General features: G+C 51.4%; 1 protein-coding gene across 2 annotated transcripts; it reads left to right on the forward strand.

Annotated features, from left to right (window-relative positions):
• The first annotated feature begins 137 nt into the window (after nt 1-137).
• Nucleotides 138-15,420, forward strand: PLEKHB1 (pleckstrin homology domain containing B1). Of its 2 annotated transcripts, XM_001174808.6 has the most exons (8): nt 284-309; nt 1,583-1,658; nt 3,168-3,320; nt 4,406-4,508; nt 5,580-5,619; nt 8,403-8,507; nt 13,363-13,462; nt 14,076-15,416. In XM_001174808.6, the coding sequence occupies exons 2-8, from the start codon at nt 1,622-1,624 to the stop codon at nt 14,210-14,212; spliced, it is 675 nt and encodes a 224-aa protein (XP_001174808.2). In that variant the 5' UTR covers nt 284-309; nt 1,583-1,621; the 3' UTR covers nt 14,213-15,416. The 2 variants fall into 2 exon arrangements, with proteins under 2 accessions (XP_001174818.2, XP_001174808.2); XM_001174818.6 differs by lacking the exon at nt 8,403-8,507 and having other exon boundaries at nt 138-309; nt 14,076-15,420.
• The last annotated feature ends 5,113 nt before the right edge of the window (nt 15,421-20,533 follow it).

Genomic DNA, 20,533 nt, shown 5'->3' on the forward strand with positions numbered 1-20,533 from the left:
AAATGAGTGAACAAATGTCTTAATAGAAAAGTAAAATTGCAGGCGGGGCTGCTTCTGCCCAGCTCTACAGGGGTAGACTACAAGTCCCAGTACGCCTCGGGTCAGCATCTCTTCACGTCACTCCCCCTCCCTGGGGTGGGCAGGTCCGGAGGGCGGGGCCCGGGGGCAGCTGGGCTCTCAGGCGCTGCCGGAGGAGAGAAATGCCCCAGGCTCTCCGGGGCACACAAAGCGCAGGCGCAGCGGGTTGGGTGGCAGCAGCATCGAGTAGCGGCCGCTTAGGCAGCAACATCCGCAACAAGTGTAGACAAGGTGGGTGCATCAAGGGGAGGGGCTGGAAAAGGAGTCTGCACCTGACCCTCTTGTCTGATCTGTGTCAAGACCGTGGAGAGGGGAGGGAGCGGCAAGAGGAACAGACAAGGCTGGGCCTTCCAGCCCAGGTGTGCCAGCCCTTGTTACGCAGCAACAGGTGTGAGCAGGTGGGGGAGGGGCGGAGGCACCCGCTGGTAAGTGAGTCGCCCTCAGGAACAGAGGGCACCTACCTGGATTCCAGTGCAAGCTACATCACGTACATGGATGAGTCATTTGCCAACCCTCAGTTTGTCCATCTGTAAAACAGGAGTAAAGATTCCCTTCCTAACAGGGTTAGAGTGGGGACAAGGTGAGGGAGTAGAATGTGCGGTGATGTCCAAACTTAGCTGTACATTGGAATCATCTGAGGATCTTTGAAGAGTACCAGGGCTTGCCTCCTGCCCTCAGACATTCTGATTTAATTGTTACGGAGTGTGGCCTGGTATCGGAAGTTCTCAAAGCTCCTGCCGGCATAACGGTTTGAAGCCAGGACTGCTGGGTGTGAGTCTGGGCTCCATTGCTTACTAATCAAGTGGCCCCGTGCAACTGACTGGACCTTTCTGGCCCCCGTTTCCCCATCTCTGAAATAGGAATAATAAGGACTGCAGGGAGGCTTAAATGAGATAATGGATGAAAGCACTGAGAGGGGGTACCCGGACAGAGTGCTCGGTCCATCACAGCTGCTGTTGAACTGCTCTTTGAAGCACTTTGTAAACAGCTCTAGTGGGGTCCAAATAGGAGGGAGCCTTTCCCTCATCCATTGCCGTGATTCTAATATTCTGCACTTCCACATTACAGAATCCCAAGGTTTCTAATACTTTAAGAGTCTCATGCTCCACCGACTGAGCTAGTCAGGCATATTCTAATGTTTCAAGAGCTCCTCCCTCCAGCCTCTGCCTGCCTCGCAGACACACTTCTACAGATCTAGAAACTGAGACCAGGACAGAGGGCCAGGGAGGAGGGATATGGCCAAAGTTACGAAGCCGAGGCTGGAATCCAGGCTCCTGGTCCCCACCCCCACCCCACACCAATGGCTGCCCTGCTGACCCCACAGTGACAGCGCTCCCATTCTCTTCCTGAGCAGAGAATGCGGAGGAGGCCGAGGCCGCCTGGCCCTTGTTTACTAACCCTCCCTCAAACGTTTCCTGGGTGGCTCCCCAGGGACGGCAGGGCTGGGGGCTTCTTTCCAGGGAGCTGCTGCTGAGGCCTGTGTCTCCCGTGGCTCCTCTGACAGGTCCCGCCTGACTCCGCCCTGGAAAGTCCTTTTGAAGAAATGGCCCTGGTGAGGGGCGGCTGGCTGTGGAGACAGAGTGAGTGATCCTGGGCCCCTGGTCCTGGGGCAGGGTGAAGGAAGCGGCTTACTGGGCTTGCCACGGGGAACACTTCTCTCAAGAAACCAGGACCTTTTCATCCTTCCCTTGTTTGTCCATGCTCTTCCCTCTGCCTGAAGGTCCTTCCCATTCCTGACTACATGGTTTAAACTTCTATTTGTTCATCATGACCCATTTCAGATGGGCCCCTCTCTGAGGAGCCTTCTCTGGCTTTTCCTCTGGCCCCCACCCCTGCCCCTGCAGTAGCGTCAAGCTGGATTAGAGGCTCACTCCTCGGTTTTCACGGCGCCTTACAGTGATCTCCTTAGAACAGAACTGTCTATCTGTGGGTATCCCCACTCCCTGACCCCAGACTGGCCCCAGTCTGCGAACTCCTCAAGGACAGGGGCTGGGTTTGACCCTCTGTGTATCCACAGTCCCCTAACCCCAGGGGGGCTGGGTTTGACCCTCTGTGTGTCCACAGTCCCCCAACCCCGGGCTGGACACAGAACGAGGCACAGAACAAAGTGAAAAATGCCTTTGTGCTTTGGAATCCACAAAGCCCTAAGAAGCTCTCTTATGTCTTTGCCCTTCCCTGTTAAGATTTCCAGTTGCAAAATGTCAGAAGCTCGGTCTCGGGCTTCTAGACCCACCTCTGACCAGAGTCATGACTTGAGCAAGAGCTATCCTGGGGACCCCTGGGACAAGCAGCCCCATGCCCCATACCCCTGTCCATTCTCAGTTCATTTAGTTCAGCAAACACTGAGCCAGGTCTCCCTGGGTGCCAGGACCTGCGTGGGGAGCCATAGCCCCCAGAGTGGTACAGGAGGCAGATGCTACACAAATAACCATCACACAAGTCAGAGATGAGAGATAAGAGGCCAGGCACAGTGGCTCATGCCTGTAATCCCAACACTTTAGGAGGCTGAGTTGGGAGGATCACTTGAGCCCGGGAGTTTGATACCAGCCTAGACAACATGGTGAGACCCACTGTCTCCAAGAATACCTACCAATTAAAAATTAGCCAGGTGCAGTGGTGCGTGCCTGATGTTCCAGCTATTTGGGAGGCTGAGATGGGAGGATCACTTGAGCCCAGGAGGTTGAGGCTGCAGTGAGCCATGCCTGTGCCCCTGCACTCCAGCCTGAGTGACAGAGCAAGACCCTGTCTCAAAAGACAGAGAGAGAGAGAAGATGCAGGCTTAGGGTAGGGAGAGGTCTTTGCCCTTGAAGAGACCTAGGGCTTGGCCTTAGAAGCTTCCAAGTAATGGGCCCAGTCACTCATTTCCCTGTTCAGCACGTGTATCAAGCTTCTGCTATGCATCAGACCCAATGGGAGGCAGGAGGTGAACAAGACAGAAAGAGGTCCTGCCCTCATTTCAGGGGTAGACAAGAAAAAGGTGGTTGTAACACTAGGGACTGAGGCTGAGGGGACTTGGGAGTCTGTCTGGGGCTTCTATTCCCAGCAGGCTCTGGGATCAGCCTGCCTAGTGCGTCTGGAATATCGTACAGGCTCCATCCTCCGCCGCTGGAAGCGGAACTGGTTTGCCCTGTGGCTGGACGGGACCCTGGGATACTACCACGATGAGACAGCGCAGGATGAGGAGGACCGTGTGCTCATCCACTTCAATGTCCGTGACATAAAGATCGGCCAAGAGTGCCATGGTGAGCAGAAGCCCCTTCCTCTGTGGCACCGTGACTGTGGGCAGAGCCTCCCGCTGTCTCCGAGAACACTTGCTGTTGGAAGTCTTTTTGCAGCTTTCAGAGGCATTTCACAGACATTGCTTCTGAGCCTCTGTCAACTCCAATTCAGTTTGGTGTGAGTTAAGAAATAGGTCCTTGGCTGTGTGTGGTGGCGCATGCCTGTAATTTCAGCACTTTGGGTGGCTGAAGCGGGAGGATCACTTGAGGTCAGGAGTTCTAGATCAGCCCGGCCAACACAGCGAGACCCTGTCTCTTAAAAAAAAAAAAAAAATTGGTGAGATGCGGTCACATATGGCTACTGGGGAGGCCGAGGCAGGAGAATTGCTTGAGCTCAGGAATTCAAGGCTGCAGTAAGCTATGATCCCAGTACTTTGAGAGGCATGTAGATTACTTGAGTCTAGAGTTCAAGACCAGCCTGGGCAACATGGCAAAACCGCATCTCTACCAAAACAAAAACAAACAAAAATTAGCCGGGCATGGTAGTGTGTGCCTGTAGTCCCAGCTACTTAAGAGGCTCAGGTGGGAGGATTGCTTGAGCCTGGGAGGCAGAGGTTGCAGTGAGTGTTCATGGCACTGCACTACAGCCTGGGGGACAGAGCTAGACCCTGTCTCAAAAAAAAAAAAAAAAAAGAAAAGAAAAATCAGTCCTTTAGTGCCTTTCTCCTCTGTGCTGTCTCAGAGGTGAGCCAGGCACAGTTCCTGCCCTCCAGGCGCTCGGTACTGGATGAAGACGAAATGAAATTAGGAGGCCCAGAGAAGCGAAGTGGCCCAGAGTCACAGCAAATCTCCACATTCCTCCACCAAGGCCCAGGCCACAGTTCTAACAGGGTAACTGGGAGGTGTGCTGAGGGAAGCCTCAGCATGGAAAGGTTGGAAAGGTTGGAAACGTAGAGTGGAATCCCTCAGAGAGTATATGGGATCAGAGGAGGTTGGCAGTGGCCAGTAAACAGAGCCCAGAGAAGTCAATTCCTATTCCTGTTCCTGCTTTACTGGGGGGACCTGGGGCTTGTGCCTGTGGAAACCCATATATGTGTGTCTGCTTCCAGATGTGCAGCCCCCAGAGGGCCGGAGCCGAGATGGCCTGCTGACTGTGAACCTACGGGAAGGCGGCCGCCTGCACCTCTGTGCGGAGACCAAGGATGATGCCCTGTGAGTCACTCCCAGGAGAGGATGGGGTGGAATCTCGGGGAAAGTTACCATGTGCCCCCTTCTCATTGGGCCTTCTGGTTCTCTGACCGTAGGAAGAGGGCACTAAGGCCAGTCAGCAAGGGTGTCTTATTGGAGGTGGGTGGAGTGGATTTGAAGGGCCTGTGGTGACTGGCATGGCACACATGTGGTCTACAGTGAACTCAGGATTGCTGAGGGGGAGGTGTGCACACCTGCCTCAGGTATCTGGTTCCTGGTCTTTAGCGGCCTCTGAGGTGAGCCCTCACCTGAGGGTGATGCAAAGCAGCAGAGCAGCCTAGTGGCACCCTTGCTCCCTTCTTAGAAGATGCCCTGGTGGGGGACTCTGATCTGAGGGGTAGCCCTGGACCTGCCTACAAAGGCAGTCAGCTGCGTCCCAGGCAGGGGCACCCCAATGTCAGATGCATATCCACGCGGCCAGCCTGGGTGTGTCCTTCTCAGGCACCATCCGCTCGCTCACATTCCGTCCCTTCCTACCCTCTGGCTAAGGGGTACATGGCCTTTGCGCTGGAGGAGAGTGAAAGAGATGGGTGTGTGGGAGTGGGGGAAGCTGAGCTCCAGGCAGACAGCACAGAGCCGCCTTGTCCAACCCAGCCAGGTGCCATGGCAACCGACAAAGGCCCCATTGTCCCGTGTCTGCTGGGCCTTCCTGAGGCTCTGGGGTCAGAGCTTTGGGGAAGTGTTTTGTTTGTAGATTTGGGATGTGGAGGGGGACTGGGCTACAGCACCCACCCAAGAGTGTCAGAATCTGACATCCCCTGAGAGACCACCCAAGCCCAACCGTCCACTGTATAGATGAGGAAACTGGAACTTCTAGAGGGGACGAGAAGAATGAATTAGCCTAACTTAGTGCTCCATCCATGTGACTGGGCAGGGGAGGGGTCACTTTTGTCTTCCTGAGGGAGACAAGAGATCTCTCCTTTCATGAGAGACTTGGGCTTGAGGCTGGGTTGGAGAGGAAAGTCTAAAATGTGGGGGCCCAATTCACCTACCCCCAAACTCCCTCCTCATGGTCTGGTGGGATTTGCTTTGCAGAGCATGGAAGACAGCGCTGCTGGAGGCGAACTCCGCCCCGGTGAGTCTCCCGTTCTCTCCCCCTTTCCCCACCACCTCCATGTGCCATGGAATCATGAGTGACTCAGACTCGGTCTCCACCTGCCAGAAGTTCTCAGTCTTATGTGAATAGGTTTCTGCAAACTCTGATGCCTGAGTCCCAAGTGGGAAAGGATAAGGGAGAGCCAATTGGTGCTCAGAGGAGAAAGAGAAGCCTCCATGGAGATTTGCTGGAGGGAGTGGCACATGAGCTGGGGAAAAGGAACTGTCTTTTATTGAGCAACTATTATGTGCCAGGCGTGGTGCAGGTATCATTCCAGCTGCTCCTCACAACAGTCCTGTGAAGTTGGGGTTATTGTTCTCTCTCTGCAGATGATAAGACTGAAGCTCATTCATCCGCACAACAAATATTTACTGAGCTGCTACTATGGGCCAGGTGCTGTGCCAAGTGCCAGGGATCAGAGGTGAACCAAGGAGATATGGGCTCTGCCCACCTGGACTCAGCCTAGTGAGAAGCCAGACATGGAACAACTAATTAATTATTCCATTTCAATAGTAATAACAGCTCTGACAGAGATTTGCAGTGTCTGGCCCTTTCATCCAGGTGGTAGTTCAGGCAAGGCTTAAACCGAGGACTGAAGGATAAACAGAAATTGACTGGGTGAAAGGTGTGGGGATGGGGTAAAGGGCACAGCATTCCAGGCAGAGTGATCAGCATGTGCAAAGGCTCTGAGAGAGGTTAAGACATTTGGCAAGTTGAGGAACAGAAGGACAGCTGGGGTGGCTGGTGCTTAGGGAGTGAGTGGGTAAGGAGGGAAGGAGGGTTGGCACGACCAGGCCTTGTGGGCTGTGTGAAGGATGTTAGTTTCTGCTAAGAGCACCAGGGAGCCATGACAAGTTTTTGAACAGAGGGATGGCATGATCAGATCAGGTTCAATTTATATTTTTAAAAAGATAATTGTTGTAACGTTGGGGCATGTAAAAAAAAGGGGGTAGTCTGTCAGTTTATGAAATTTTGTTGTAGAAAAAAGGGAAAAAAAAAAGATAGTCTGGCTGGTAGGTAGGGAATGGATTATAGAGGGTAACTGCAGACACCCAGAGGCCACTTAGGAGGCTGGGACAGTGTCCGGGCAACAGACTGGAGATCTGGATTAAGGCCTTGTTGGCGGAGACAGGCTGATGAGTACAGGACATATTTAGGAGATGGAGTCAACAGAGCTTGTGACTGATGGAAGTGGCGGTTTGAAGAGCCGCCCAAAGCCCAGCTTGGCCTCCACCCCCATCTGCCTGACTCCAGAATCTGTGCTTGCTCTTTCTCTGTATGGCACAATGGAGCCCCCTCTCACCTATAGAGAAAGTCCGTTGGGAAGTAGCAGGGGAGACCTGGATGCATTTAGAAACCTCCTCAGGCATCCACGTCCTGAGCGCCAGGCATCATGCTAAGCCCCTGGCAGCAGTGACGTCATTTCATCTTCCAACAACCCTGGCAGGGCAGCTGGGTGGGGGTTGGTATTATTAGTCCCATTTTACAGATAAGGAAGCCGAGGTTCAGAGAGGGGAGGTGACTTGTCCAAAGCTTATACTCTTAAGTCAGTGGAAAAGCCTATCATGGAACCTAGGTCAGTGAGATTTTGAGAGGAGGGCGTTATCTGCAGAAGTAGCTGCATGAGCAGAGACAGAGAAGTGATGTGTGCACATGTGTGTGTGCACAAGTGCGTATGCACATATGCATGAGTCTAAGGGCCCAGAGTCTGCCTGGCTGGAGAGCAATTCATGAGGCGAATGAAACAGGAGAGATGACCTCTGAGGTCATCGGGGCCAGCTCATGATGGGCCTCAAAGTCCAGTTGGAAGAAATGGACTTGCCCTGAGGCCTGTAGGGAGCAATAAAGGGCATTCAGCAGTGAGGGCTGTGGTCAGATTTTGGGGGGCAGACTCAGGCTTCCAAGTGGCGGGTGAATTGGAGAAAGCTGGGAGTAAGGAGGCTACAGCAGTAGTCTGCAGGGTGGAGGGACCCAGGTCAGGCTACCCTGGCTCTGAGCTCCAAAGCCTCTTTATGTGGGGCGAGTCAGTTCCACCAAAGAGAGGCGGAGGGAGGGAGACAAGGGTGACTGTCTGCACTCTGTGACTCTATGAAGCGGCCTCGTCCTTCTCTGCCTGTCCATCTCCTGTGGCTCTGCTGACCCTTCTCTCTGCCCCGGCCTCTATTCTACCTCCCACTACTCCACATATACACGTCCTTCTGTGCCCGGGCTTACTAGAGTCGGGGTGTATTTGTGCCTGTGTCTACCTGTCTTTGTGTGTTCACCTCTGTTTATGGGCTTCTCTCTGTAGCCTGTGTGGGAATGACCTGCCCTTTGTCCTCCGACATGCTGGAGTTCATACCTCACTCCAGGTGGAGGCTCCAGGAGCCCCTAACACCAGCTTTACTGGGAACACAGGGCCTGGGGGCACAGCTAGGGACGAGGCTGGGGTGAAGCGGACCAGGTGGGCTAGAGGACAGATGGGAGTCGCCCTGTCCTCCCTGGAGACTGGGAACCCCAGCAGGATCAAATAGGGGATGGTGGGCTAATTCTGGAAAGAGACTACTTGTCCTTCTTTTCTGCGTAACTTTGGCAGTCATCAGCCTTCTCTGAGCCTCCCCCGTTACCATGAGCTGAGGAGAAAGAGGACGCTCCCTGCCACAGCCCAGCTGGCGGAGGGCTCTGGTAGGGTCTGGAAAGAGCTCTTGAGTCTCTTTAGGTGTAGAGGGCCTCTGACACTCCCTCCCTCCCTCCCCCTTCTTGGGTTTCTGTGGCTTGAGCAGGCCCCAGCTGGAGCCACCGTCCCTCCCAGGAGCCGCCGGGTTTGCTCCAAGGTCAGGTGTGTGACCCGCTCGTGGAGCCCCTGTAAGGTTGAGAGGCGGATCTGGGTAAGTGCTGGCTCGGCCCTCCCTGCCTCCATACTGGCCACCAGGATGAGCCTCCAAAACCAGGCCCAGTCCATCCCTTCCCTGTGACAAATATTCCATGGCTCCCTATCACCCACAGGACACAAACCAGCTGCTCTGCTGTACCCTCTTTCCCCAGCCACACCAGACCTTTTCCCTCTGCCAGCCTTCGCACATGCTGTTCCCTCTGCTGACAAGACCTCAGTTTCCTCATTCACCTGACAAACTGATGCTCATCCTGTAAGGCCCACCTCAAAGGCTGCCTGCCACCTACTCAGTGGGGACTTCCTAGACCACTAGGCATCGTCATTCCCTCCCTCAGCCTAGCGGCACCGAGGCTTAGTGCTTTCTTCATTCTGCCTGGTTTCAGAGCTGGTTTATTCCTGTCTGTGTAGTCTTCCATGAGGCCTAGAACTTCCTCCAAGGCAAGAATGAGGCCTGATTGCGTTGCCTCTATGGAACTTAGCACAAGGCTAGGTAAATGGCACATGCTCAATTAGTGCTCGATGATGGGGAGTCTATGCTGACCCTTCTTACACAGTGGGGCTCAGGGAATGTTCACTGAGTGAGCAAAGGAAGGAAGGAGGGAGTAAAAAACTTCCTTTATAGCAATACTACTACATAGTCTAATTTAGTCTAGGTCTGTCTCCCCTCACCCTCAATGTTTCTTGAAGGCAGGATCTGGCCTGAATCTTTTCTCTGTCCCCAGAACTCAGCACAGGGCCTGGCATGGGGTGGGTGGCAGGAGGGGGCTTGAGTGAGAGTACCTGTGATCTTATAGTCAACTCTGAGCTCATCTTACACAGTGGTGCTCAGTGTGGCTATGTATCAGGATTGTTTAGGAACTTACAAGCACTAATAACAAGTATTCATGTTCCACCTCTGGATGTTTTAATCTGGCATGGGGCCTAGGCCTAGGAAACCTGTAGTTTAAACCTGTCTCCTGGCCAGGCCTGGTGGCTGACACCTATAATCCCAGAACTTTGGGAGGCTGAGGCGGGCGGATTGCAAGGTCAGGAGTTCAAGACCTGCCTAGCCAACATGGTGAAACCCCATCTCTACTAAAAGTACAAAAATTAGCAAGACATGGTGTAATCTCAGATACTCAGGAGGCTGAGGCAGGAGAATGGCTTGAACTCAGGAGGCGGACGTGGTTGCAGTGAACCAAGATCACCCCACTGCACTCCAGCCTGGGCAACAGAGTAAGACTCCATCTCAAAAAAAAAAATTGACTCCTGATGACTCTGATGTGCAGAATCACTAAGCCTAGAAGTGCCTGGGCCACCAAATTGTATAGATGTGGCACTGTTAGATCCTCAGTGGCTTGGAGAGGTTACCTAACTTGATCAGGGTCACTCAACTCATCAATGGCAGGTCTGGGACTCCCAGCCCATCGTTCTGAGGTATTTTCCATGCCCAAACTAGGATGCAAGTTTGTTTAAAGTGGGGATGTCAAAAACTAGGATTTAACAGACTGTAAACCTAATAACACAACAGCTCAGCTAAGGGGAGTCATTTGCATGTGACCCCCTGATTGGTCAACACTGGTTGTACCCACAAAGTAGCTGGGCCTCTGGAGAGGGAGAGGCAGGTTCAAACCCTCAGGTTCTGCCCATGGGTCTCTGGGCTGTCCCTATTTGTTGCCAGGTGACTTATAGGAGTTTACTTCTGGGCCTCCCAGACGTGGAGAGTAAAAACAGGTGCCCTAGAGGGATATGGGGTGCTCCACCCTCTCCAGGGCCTCCCAAGGCCACTGGCTCACTGTGTAGCAGCAGGGCAAGGTGGAGGCTGTGGACCTCAACTTCCCCACCAATAAAATTGGACCTGAGAGCTTAGATCCCTCCAACCCCTTTTGGGCCTGGAGCCTGGATCTTGGCACTGCCTACCAGAAATCCCTGTTGGATCACTGATGGGGAGGGAGCACCGTAGAGTTCACTGACCTACAACATTGCTTGTCTGAGCCTCTTGCATTGTCTTGGGACTATATGTTTTCCCTGACTTGAAACTGAACTCAGAGTTGGGCAACCTTAGTTCCAGTCTGGCCCTGTATTTGATTCACTGGAATGAATTCAATAAACATTTATTAGGTACCTGCCATGTTCCAGTCAGATCTGATTAGACCCAGTCTCTGCCCTCAAAGGCGTCTCCAAGTCTGATGGGAGAGACACAGGGAAACAACGTGAAGACAGCATGATCGGTGCTGTGATGCAGGCACATCCAAGGGCTGTGAGTGTCTAGATGGGACCCCAACAGAACCTGAGGTTCAGGGAGAGTGATGCTTGAGTTGAGTCTGAAAGACAGGTTGAATGAGGTGAGAAGCATATCCCTAGCAAAGGAAAATGGCATGGAGATTTGAAATCACAAGGTGTGCTTGGAGACCTTCCCCTTACCACCAAACTTCTTGAAAGAGATGTCATGACATGGGGATTGCATCCTTCACCTCTCAGCCTTTCTTCAACCCTCCATAGCTTGGCTTTTCCTACTCAGCAACTCCTCTGAAAAGTTTTTTCAAGGTCACTCACAACTTCCAAGTTGCTAAAACCAGTAGGCCTATTATCTTGGAATTGGCCAAAAGAATGGGCAGAAGAACACATTTAGAAGATAAAATCACGAGACCTGGTGGCTGATGTGTGGAAAGCAGATGTGTGAAGACAAGGGCAACAACCTGCTTTCTTTCCTTCTTTCTTTTTCTTTCTTTCTTTTTTTTTTTTTTTTTTTGAGACAGGATCTCCCTCTGTTGCCCAGGCTGGAGTGCAGTGGTGCAAACACTGCTCACTGCAGCCTCGATCTCCTGGGCTCAAGTGATCCTTCTGCCTCAGTTTCCCAAATAGCTGGGCCCACGGGCATGCATCACCACACTCAGCTAATTTTTTAATTTTTTGTAGAGACAGGTTCTTGCCATGTTGCCCAGACTGGTCTTGAACTCCTGCATTCAAGCAATCCTCCCGCCTCAGCCTCCCAAAGTGCTGGGATTACAGGCACGAGCCGCTGTGCCTAGCCTTTCTTGATTTGAGTGCATGGTGATGGCATGTACTGAGAGAAGCATTTATGGGGCTGGGTACTTTGGGAGGCCAAGGCGGGCAGATCACCTGAGGTCAGGAGTTCAAGACCAGCCTGGCCAACATGGTGAAACCCTGTCTCTACTAAAAATATAGAAAAATTAGCCAGGCATGGTGGCAGGAACCTGTAATCTCAGTTACCTGGGAGGCTGAGGCAGGAGAATCGCTTGAACCCGGGAGGCGGAGGTTGCAGTGAGCTGATACCATGCCATTGCACTCCAGCCTGGACAACAAGAATGAAACTCTGTCTCAAAAAAAAAAAAAGATTTATGGGAAAAGCAACAGTTTTAGCAGATGGAGAAATGTTGCAATCATCTTGAGATGAGTGGAGTTTGAGACACCTGGACTTCTAAGGGGAGCTGGACTGTTGAGGTGTGAATCCCAGTTAGAGAGAGATACAGGGTGGAAGGGGGCTAAGAGGAAAGATCCAGAAGAGAAGGGGATCCTGACCCCTCTCCAGGTCTGCTCCCCCATGGGTAAAATGAGGGGTTTGGAGTTTCCATTTAATTCAGCACATAGTTCTTGGTTCCTGGTATGCACTTGGCCCTGCTGGTGACACAAACAAATCAGAGTCCTTGTCTACAAGCAGCTCACATTTGGGCTGCAAGAAAGGCCAGGAGAAAGGATAGCAACAAGAGGCACAAGCAAGATCCACAGAATTCAGGGAAAAAAAAAATTCTTCCTGAGACCAGGAGAGCTTCCTGGAGTGGAGTGGGTGACCGTTGAGCTAGGCTTTGAAGGGTTGGCAAAAATCTAATGGGAGAGAGGGGAGGGCAGGGAATGCATTCCAGAGAGAACACTGACCATTCTCTGAGCCTCAGTCCCCAACCCTATGGTCATGTGGAGCTAATACCTGCTTTAAGGATTAGAGGTGGTGTAACACACGTCATCACTTCCTTCAGGACCTGGTACATAGTAGGTGCTCAATAATCGTTACAGCCTAGTGCAGCCTAACAATTTTGGGTCAATGATGGACCACATATACAAAGGTGGTTCCATAAGATTATAATGGAGCTGAAAATTTCCTATCACCTAGTGATGTAGCCATGATAATGTCGTAGGGCAATTCATTACATTTTCTACATTTATATATGATTAGTTAGATAACAAATACTTACCATTGTGTTACAATTGCCTACAGTATTCAGGGCAGTAGCCTGCTGAACAGGTTTGTAGGAGCAATAGGATATACCATATACTCTAGGTGTGTGCCACCTAGGTTTGTTTGTAAGTACACTCTATGATATTCACATAACTAAAATTGCCTAAGGACGCATTTCTCAGACTGTATCCCTGTTGTTTAAAAGACGCATAACTGTATTTTAGTTACTTCTCATCCCTATCCTTCCTTTCCCTTCCTTCCTCCCCAACCCCTGTTTATTTCCTGGGCCTGGGGCTTGGCCATGTTCCCCTCCTTGTGACTAGTAGAGCTGGGTCTTTCAAGTGGCATTATTGTAGAGCTGCTAGCAAATATTAGACTACCTATAAGGAGAAATTGGGAGCCATAGAGAATTTTTTGAGCTAGGTGGGAGGCCAGAGTTGGAGAATGGGTGTCACTGGGAGCTGGATGTAGTGCAGAAGTTTTAGAGGACAAGGACCGTGGACCTTGTGGGGAGGGCAGGGCCTTTCTCCAAGAGCTTGCTAGTGGCTGGAGGCCCATTTCTAAACTTGGGGAGGTGGCTCCATGGATCCCAGAGAGGCCTGTGCCAGGCGTGGGGGTAGGGGACCAAATCCGGGCCAGGGAGTTCCTGGGCACCTGACGTGGTTGGATTCCCCAGGTGCGCGTCTACAGCCCGTACCAAGACTACTACGAGGTGGTGCCCCCCAATGCACACGAGGCCACGTATGTCCGCAGCTACTACGGACCGCCCTACGCAGGTAAGTCTCCAGCGTGCCCCGGGGCTTGCCTCGATCCAGCACCGATTCAGCGCCAGGCCCAGCCCACGGTCCGTAAGTCCGGACCAGGCTTCATCCTTTTAGCGTGCACGGATTTTCCCAGGCAGAACTCTCCGCAAGCCCCTCTCCATCCTGAGACTGGGAGAGCTCTGGAACCAGCGTTCGTCTCGAGCTGACCTCACCCTTCTGGGCTGGCTCCTCAGCCCTGCGGTCGGCAATACCCATTCCTGAGCCGGTAGCGGCCCCTGGTGGCTACTGCGGGAATGCTGCCTCCTCCCCGCTCTGGGGCCTGGCGGTTGGGAATGCCCATCGTTAGGCGCCTGGTGGTTGTGCTTAGCGATCTCAGGGTTTCCTCGCTGCTCCGCCCTAGCCTGCCGTAGCGGACCCGTAGGTTCCGGGACATCCGTAGCCGATCCAAGGCCTGGGAGCCGTAGGGTGGAGCTCTTCCCGCGTCTAGATCTGTTCTTTGACTGGGGAGCAGGAGAGCGGGTTCGGCGCCTTACACTGGGTTGGGCTGGAGTGATGCAGGAAGGGTACGAAGATCACTCTACTCCCTCCTAAGTCGCTGATCCTCATGGGCTGTCTCCCTCTGCAGGTCCTGGCGTGACGCACGTGATAGTGCGGGAGGATCCCTGCTACAGCGCCGGCGCCCCTCTGGCCATGGGCATGCTTGCGGGAGCCGCCACTGGGGCGGCGCTGGGCTCGCTCATGTGGTCGCCCTGCTGGTTCTGAGCCCTGGGACTCGGAGCACTGACCCCTGCGCTTGGATTGCTAGACTCCTCTTCCTCCTGGACCCCATCCTCTACCATCCAAGCCCTGTCCCACTTTGGCCCTATCCTCTCCATTAGCTCCTTCCGGGTTTGGACCATTCCCCCCACTCCCTACCCTTAATCCCCACATGGGAAGAAGCTATCATCACAGGTACAAACATCGCTTGAAGTCTTCACATCTACCACTAGACACCCCCAAAATCTGTTATAGACATTTATGGATACATTTCCTCTAAACACAACAGGGCACAGCAAATACGACTTCATTTGGCTTCGAGTTCCCCAGGCGCTGTAGACACAACATGAATCAGGCTCTCTGCTCTCTCCTTAGGGAGCTCAAGTCCTGGTGGGGAGAACAGGAGTAAACAAGGACTTGAAAAAGCTGAAGAGTTATCAGTCCTTTGACAAGGACAGGTGGGGCAGGGAGCAAGACAGGTAGGCTGGAAGAACAGTTATTGGCAAGTATGCAGAGCCGTGAACGTCATGGCATGTCCAAGGAATTAAATGGGAGTTCATTTGGGCTGGGGTGGAGGCTGGGATCAGACCGTGGTGGGCCTTCAAGCTAAGGAGATTCCTAGGTGAAAGGGGAGATGTGAGCCTTCTCTGGAGGGAAGTTTCATGATTGCATCTATAATGAATATATTGCCTGTTTTGTGAATATTGACACGTCCATACCTAAAACACCCCTGAGTTAAGTCCCATCCTTCCCACAAACAGCTTCCTGGCTGGTACCCATGATAACAATTGAGCTGAACCTGGGGACCCCTGGTTGGGGAACAGGTGAGTTCTATTTGAGACTTCTAGCCCTAGAAAGCTGCCTCCGTCCAGAAATGCCTCTCACACCAGGAGCTCGGCCCTCTCTTTGTAGCTGTGACTGTCACCCTCTCAGGCTTTGTCTCATCCTTCATTCTGAATGAGATGGCAGTGTTCTCCTCTGGGGCCTGATCCACCTCTACACCAGCCCAGGAAGCCCCATCTGTGCCTGCCCTCAGGTGGTCCACCAGTCTCCCCCTTTGGTCCCCTTCCAGTCTCTTCCCCCTTTCTATCCCAATCACCAATAGAAATGCTAACATCCCTGCCTGGAAGCCAGACTAGCCCACTAAAGCTCCCCTGTAAATGGGGGCTCCATTAGTTCTGCTGCCGAGACTAATAAAGATTTGGTTGGCTCTAGCAGTAACTGTGGCTTGCTTTGTTCCCCCAGAAGGCCCTGTTTCCCTCTCCATGATCCAGCAGCTACTAGTGCCTTCACTGGTCTAGTGAAAAAGAGTGTGGATTCTGAGATCAGTTGGAACTGGTGACAGCATGTTAGCTGAGTCATTTGGGGCAAGTCACTTAACCTTTCTGGATTTTGTTTTCCCTACACTTAAGGTAGCTGGTTGAAGTTGACCATTCCTGAGGGCTCAAGAGGAGGGACTGCCTTGGAGTCTCTGTTGTCTGAGCTGATGGATGATCCAAGCCAGGTCCTGCCTGCTTTCTGAGAATCCTGTTCATGTTGGAGTCTTTTCCAGTAGGTTCCCATCCTTCTAGAGTTGAATCAATGAATTGTTCTCATAGAAAACCAGGTGGTTAGGAAAGGAAACACCACCATCCTGCATCAGGCCTCTTGGGGCTGTCAGATAGAAACTCCCTGTTCAAACTGATTTAAGCCAAAGGGAAAAGGTTAAGCCACATAACTGAGAAGTCCAAGAGCTGTGTGATCCAGGGGCTCAAAGAGTGTCACTTAGACTTTGCTTTGTTTCCATCTTTACACCTGCAGGGCTGGCTCATTTGGAAGCTGCAGTGATGTTCAGCAGCTCCAGGCTAATGCCCTCCTGAGTTCAAGTCCAACCAAGAGAATTTCTCTTCCTCTAACAGTATGACTGAAAGTCCTGGGCCTGGTAGACATCAGTCTAAATTGGGTCCTGTGGCCATCCCTGCATCAACCCCAGTGGTCTGGAAACGGATGGTCTAAAATAACAGGGCTTACAGCAGGGGTGGGATGGTGTCCCAGAGGAAATTCAGGGCACTGTTCCCAGAAGTAGGATGAATAGATGAAAGCTGGTTGGCAAAAATATCAGGTATTCACCTCAGCCACAGTTCCAGAGACACCAACTTAGAGGTGAGACATGTATAAAAACAGCAATGATTGAATGAAGTTACAGAGGAACGTGGTGCAGTTGGAGCTCTGAAGAGGAGGCATGCAACTCTGCCAAGGGAACTAGGGAAAGCTTTGGGACAGGAAGTGGAAATTTATTCTGAACCTTGAAAAATGAGTAGGAGTTTGCCAATCTGAAAAAGCTGGGAGAGCTTTCCACACAGAAAGAACAGATGGAAGAAATGGTATGAGCAAAGGCATTAGAGGCTTGAGAGCACCCTGAAGTTCAGGAACCAGTCTCATGCTATAGCAGGTCGCATGGTGAGAGGTGGTGGATGAGGTCAAACTATAAGGAACCTCTTGGGCCAGGCTACTGAACACAGGGCATAGTCCAGTATGTGGCACCAGCTTAAGGACAAGCATGGATGCAAGAGGAGCCTCTTGAGAAAACCAAGGTCTGTTAGCATTTGTGCAGTCAGAGGTTACATACCCTGGGTATCCTAAGGCCTGTACTGTGTTCAGGGGACCCAGCAGTGCATCAGACCCAGTCCATGCTTTGGAACTTCAGCCTTAATTTTTTCTTTTGTTTTGCTCCCCTCCTTTCTCCCCCACAGCCTTAATTTTTTCTGTTTTTGTCTTTCCTCCTCCCCTCCCCTCCCTTCCCCTCTCTCCCCCTCTCCCTTCCCCTCTCCCTTCCCTTCTCTTCCCCTCCCCCACTCCCCCCTCCCCTTCCCCTTCCCTTTCCTTCCCTTCCGTTTCCTTCCCTTCCCTTCCCTTCCCCTCCCCCACTCCCCCCCTCCCCCTCCCCTTCCCCTTCCCTTCCCTTCCCTTCCGTTTCCTTCCCTTCCCTTCCTTTGCAGCAGTGAGAAGTGCGGAGAGAGAACAGAGTTTGATCTGTAACTGACTATGAACAGTCAATTGAGATAACTCACTACCTTCAGCCCAGCCTCAGCCTTAATTTTCTCCCAGATGGACCCAGTTACCCTGTCAGTCCTTTAGTGGCATCCCCATTACGCCATCTCATTAGAGGGTGTCCTGCATGCTCCTGCAGGGACATCTCTGGGTTTGGCTCTGGGAATGACCTTTCCTCTTACTCTCCGGCACAGTCTCAGGACTTTTAGAGATCAATATGTAGGAAGAACCCAAGCTATCTAGAGTCCTTTCCCAAGAATGTGGGTTAAACAAGGATCAGGGAGCTGGCTGGGCAGAGCATTTGAGATCAGAGCTGGGGACATTGCCATTCATTGCCCAAAGCTTCCCCTGCTTTATCTCATAGGTCTTTGCAACAACCCCATGGGCCTGGTGTTACTATTCTTATTTTACCTACAAAGAAACAGATGCAGAGAAGGAAAGTAGATTGTCCAAGTCATGCATGCTGTGTCAGAATCTGGATTCAAATGCAGGTCACTTGACCTTGTCTACCACACCACGCTGCTTCTGCACTATAAATCCTGTGTGGCTCATTACCTGGCAGGAAAGTAATGCCCAGAGAGGAGGTCAACTGTATAACACAAATATCTCTTCTCTTTTCCTTTAGCAAATGCTTTCCTGAGAAGTTTTGTTGCCAGACAGGGCTGAGAGCTGGGTACTGGAAGATGAATGAGATTTGGGCCCTACATTCAAGGAGTTTGTGCATGTGCGTGCGTGTGTGTGTGTGTGTGTCTGTCTGTCTATCCCAGACATGGGCACAGACTATGACAACATGGGCTGTGGGAACTGGTAGCCCTGAGGCTGTAGGGTCACAGAGAAAGCAGCCCTTAACTCAGGTATGGGTGGAAGTGTCTTAAGCTAGCTGTAAAGACAAATGCTCTTCCAACTATGGTCTTGTGGGAGTTGCTAACTTAGATGAAGAGGAAACAAGAACTAAAGCAGCACTCAGTGCCGAGAGTTCTCTGGGTGAGGCTGGATCTGCAGTGTGATGGGTGGAAACGGGGGTCAGCAAGGTCAAACCGTCAGGGGCCTTGGATGCCAGGGAAGGAGCTTGAACTATATACTAACTTCCAGGCCATGGAATGCCTCCAAAAAATTTGAAGCAAAGGAAGGTCATGGTTGAACCTGGAAGTTCGATCTCACACACACAAAAACAGACATTCATTCTCATAGACAACACAGTCTCAACCCAGACAAAACCATCTCTGCAAACTGTCTGAGCAGCCCAGGTACTGCCTGGCCACTCATAGCCAGCTCACTGGGGGTGCTCAACTCCACATCCATTCCTGAGACCACCTGCCTCCATCAGCCCCTACTAGAGGAGATTCTGTAGATAGCAAGGGTCTGTGGCACTCTGAGCATCCTGGCAGTCAGCACTTCTCCAAAATCAGGTATATGACTCAGTCTCAGGACTAGAGCCCTACATTCAGAATACCTGGCTGGATATGACCCTCGATGCCCTCTAAAACGGATTTGTCTCCCCTTTGCCCCACCTGAAAGGGACCATGCTACTGCTTTCTGCCACCCATAGGGACTGGGAGTACTCTTACCCTTTCCCTTTCCTGCCCTTGTGGGATAGCTCAGTCTGTGAGACCTCCTTCCTCAGGAGTTGAGATCTACCTCCTGAGAACTCCCAGGGTTGGGTCGCAGATTTACTTCTGACCTCAGATCAGTGTTCCCCAACCTTAGAACTTCCCACAGAGGTTTGCAGACATCTTAAGTGGTCATCAGGAGACTTCATTGTCAGAATCATGGTCCAATCAGTCTATCACCCTTAAACCTGAAGCACAGAACCCTGAGGTTTGACCCTTTCTAGGTTGGTCACGAGCCTTGGGGATGGAGAGGGGTAACAAGCTAAGGCCAGGATATGCTTAGGCAGGAACATATACTGAATATAGAAAGAGTTCCAACTACAAAGCAGATGTCAGCCTCTGTCCTCTCAGATTGTCACCGTCTGGCTGGGTGTGGTGGCTCACGTCTGTAATCCCAGCACTTTGGGAGGCTGAGGCAGGTGGATCACTTGAGGTCAGGAGTTCAAGACCAGCTTGGCCAACCTGGTGAAACGCTGTCTCTACTAAAAATACAAAAATTAGCCAGGTGTGGTGGCAGGCACCTGTAATCCCAGCTACTGAGGAGGCTGAGGCAGTACAATCGCTTGGACTCGGGAGGTGGAGGTTGCAGTGAGCTGAGATGGCGCCACTGCACTCCAGCCTGGGCAACAGAGTGAGACTCCTTCTCAAAAAAAAAAAAAAAAAAAAAATCACCTTCTTCTAGTATATCAGGGGAGGAAGGAGGCCTTCTCCACTGGCCAGCTGCTCTCCCCCACACCTTAGTCTGTCTGGACCCACTGGTTACCATTTGAACATCTTAGTGAGATTCTCTCACATGGATGCCTGTTCTCTCTACCTGGACACCAATTATGGGATCAATGTGGGGTGGTTTTCCTTTACTGCCCGAGTTTTCATTCTCCATGTCATCACCAGCCCCAACAAAGCACGTGCATCAGACTTCATAGAAATGGTGGAGTAACAAAGGAAAAAGAAGGAAATGAAAAAATAAAATGAAATTACTCTTTATCCCCCCAGTAAGGGGACAGGTTTTTAGTTCACTTGCAGAAGTTCCTACTTCCTCACTTCAATCCCCTGTCCTCTGTTCTGGCTTTCTCCAAAAACCTCTCCACATTTGTGCTTTCCAGTCACCCCAATGAACAAAGCAATGAGTGCAAATAGATGTTCCCGATGCAGTTTGCTTCAAAATCTCTCCACTAGTAGGACTGCAACATGAATTTTTAATTCTTCCAGCTGTCCAGTAGACAATTTTTAAATTATTCACACACACATTAAGACAGACATTAATCCTCATAGACAAAACAGTAATCTGGAGGTGGCCTATGGACGACATCTGGCCCACAAATTGTTTTGTCTGGTCAGCACATGGTTTTAAAAAAGTTTTTAATTAAAATGGGCAAAGATGAAAGAGACAGACGACACTAAGTACTGACATGGAGTCTCATACACTTCTGGAATAACTGTAAAGTTAAACTGGTACAATTGCTTTGGAAACTGATTGGTAAGGCCAAGTATATGCATACATTATAACGAATCAATTCTACTCCTAGGGTGCACCCAACAGAAATGTGTACTTACCTTCACCAAAAAGTAGGTAGAAAAGTGTTTATAACAGCAATGGAAAAAACTTAAATTCTACAGGATAACTCTACTGGTAATATTCACAAAATGGAATAATAGTCAACAGAATTAATTATTCACAAGTATATGC

Source organism: Pan troglodytes, chromosome 9 (genome assembly GCF_028858775.2).
Source record: "Pan troglodytes isolate AG18354 chromosome 9, NHGRI_mPanTro3-v2.0_pri, whole genome shotgun sequence".
Classification (NCBI taxonomy): domain Eukaryota; kingdom Metazoa; phylum Chordata; class Mammalia; order Primates; family Hominidae; genus Pan; species Pan troglodytes.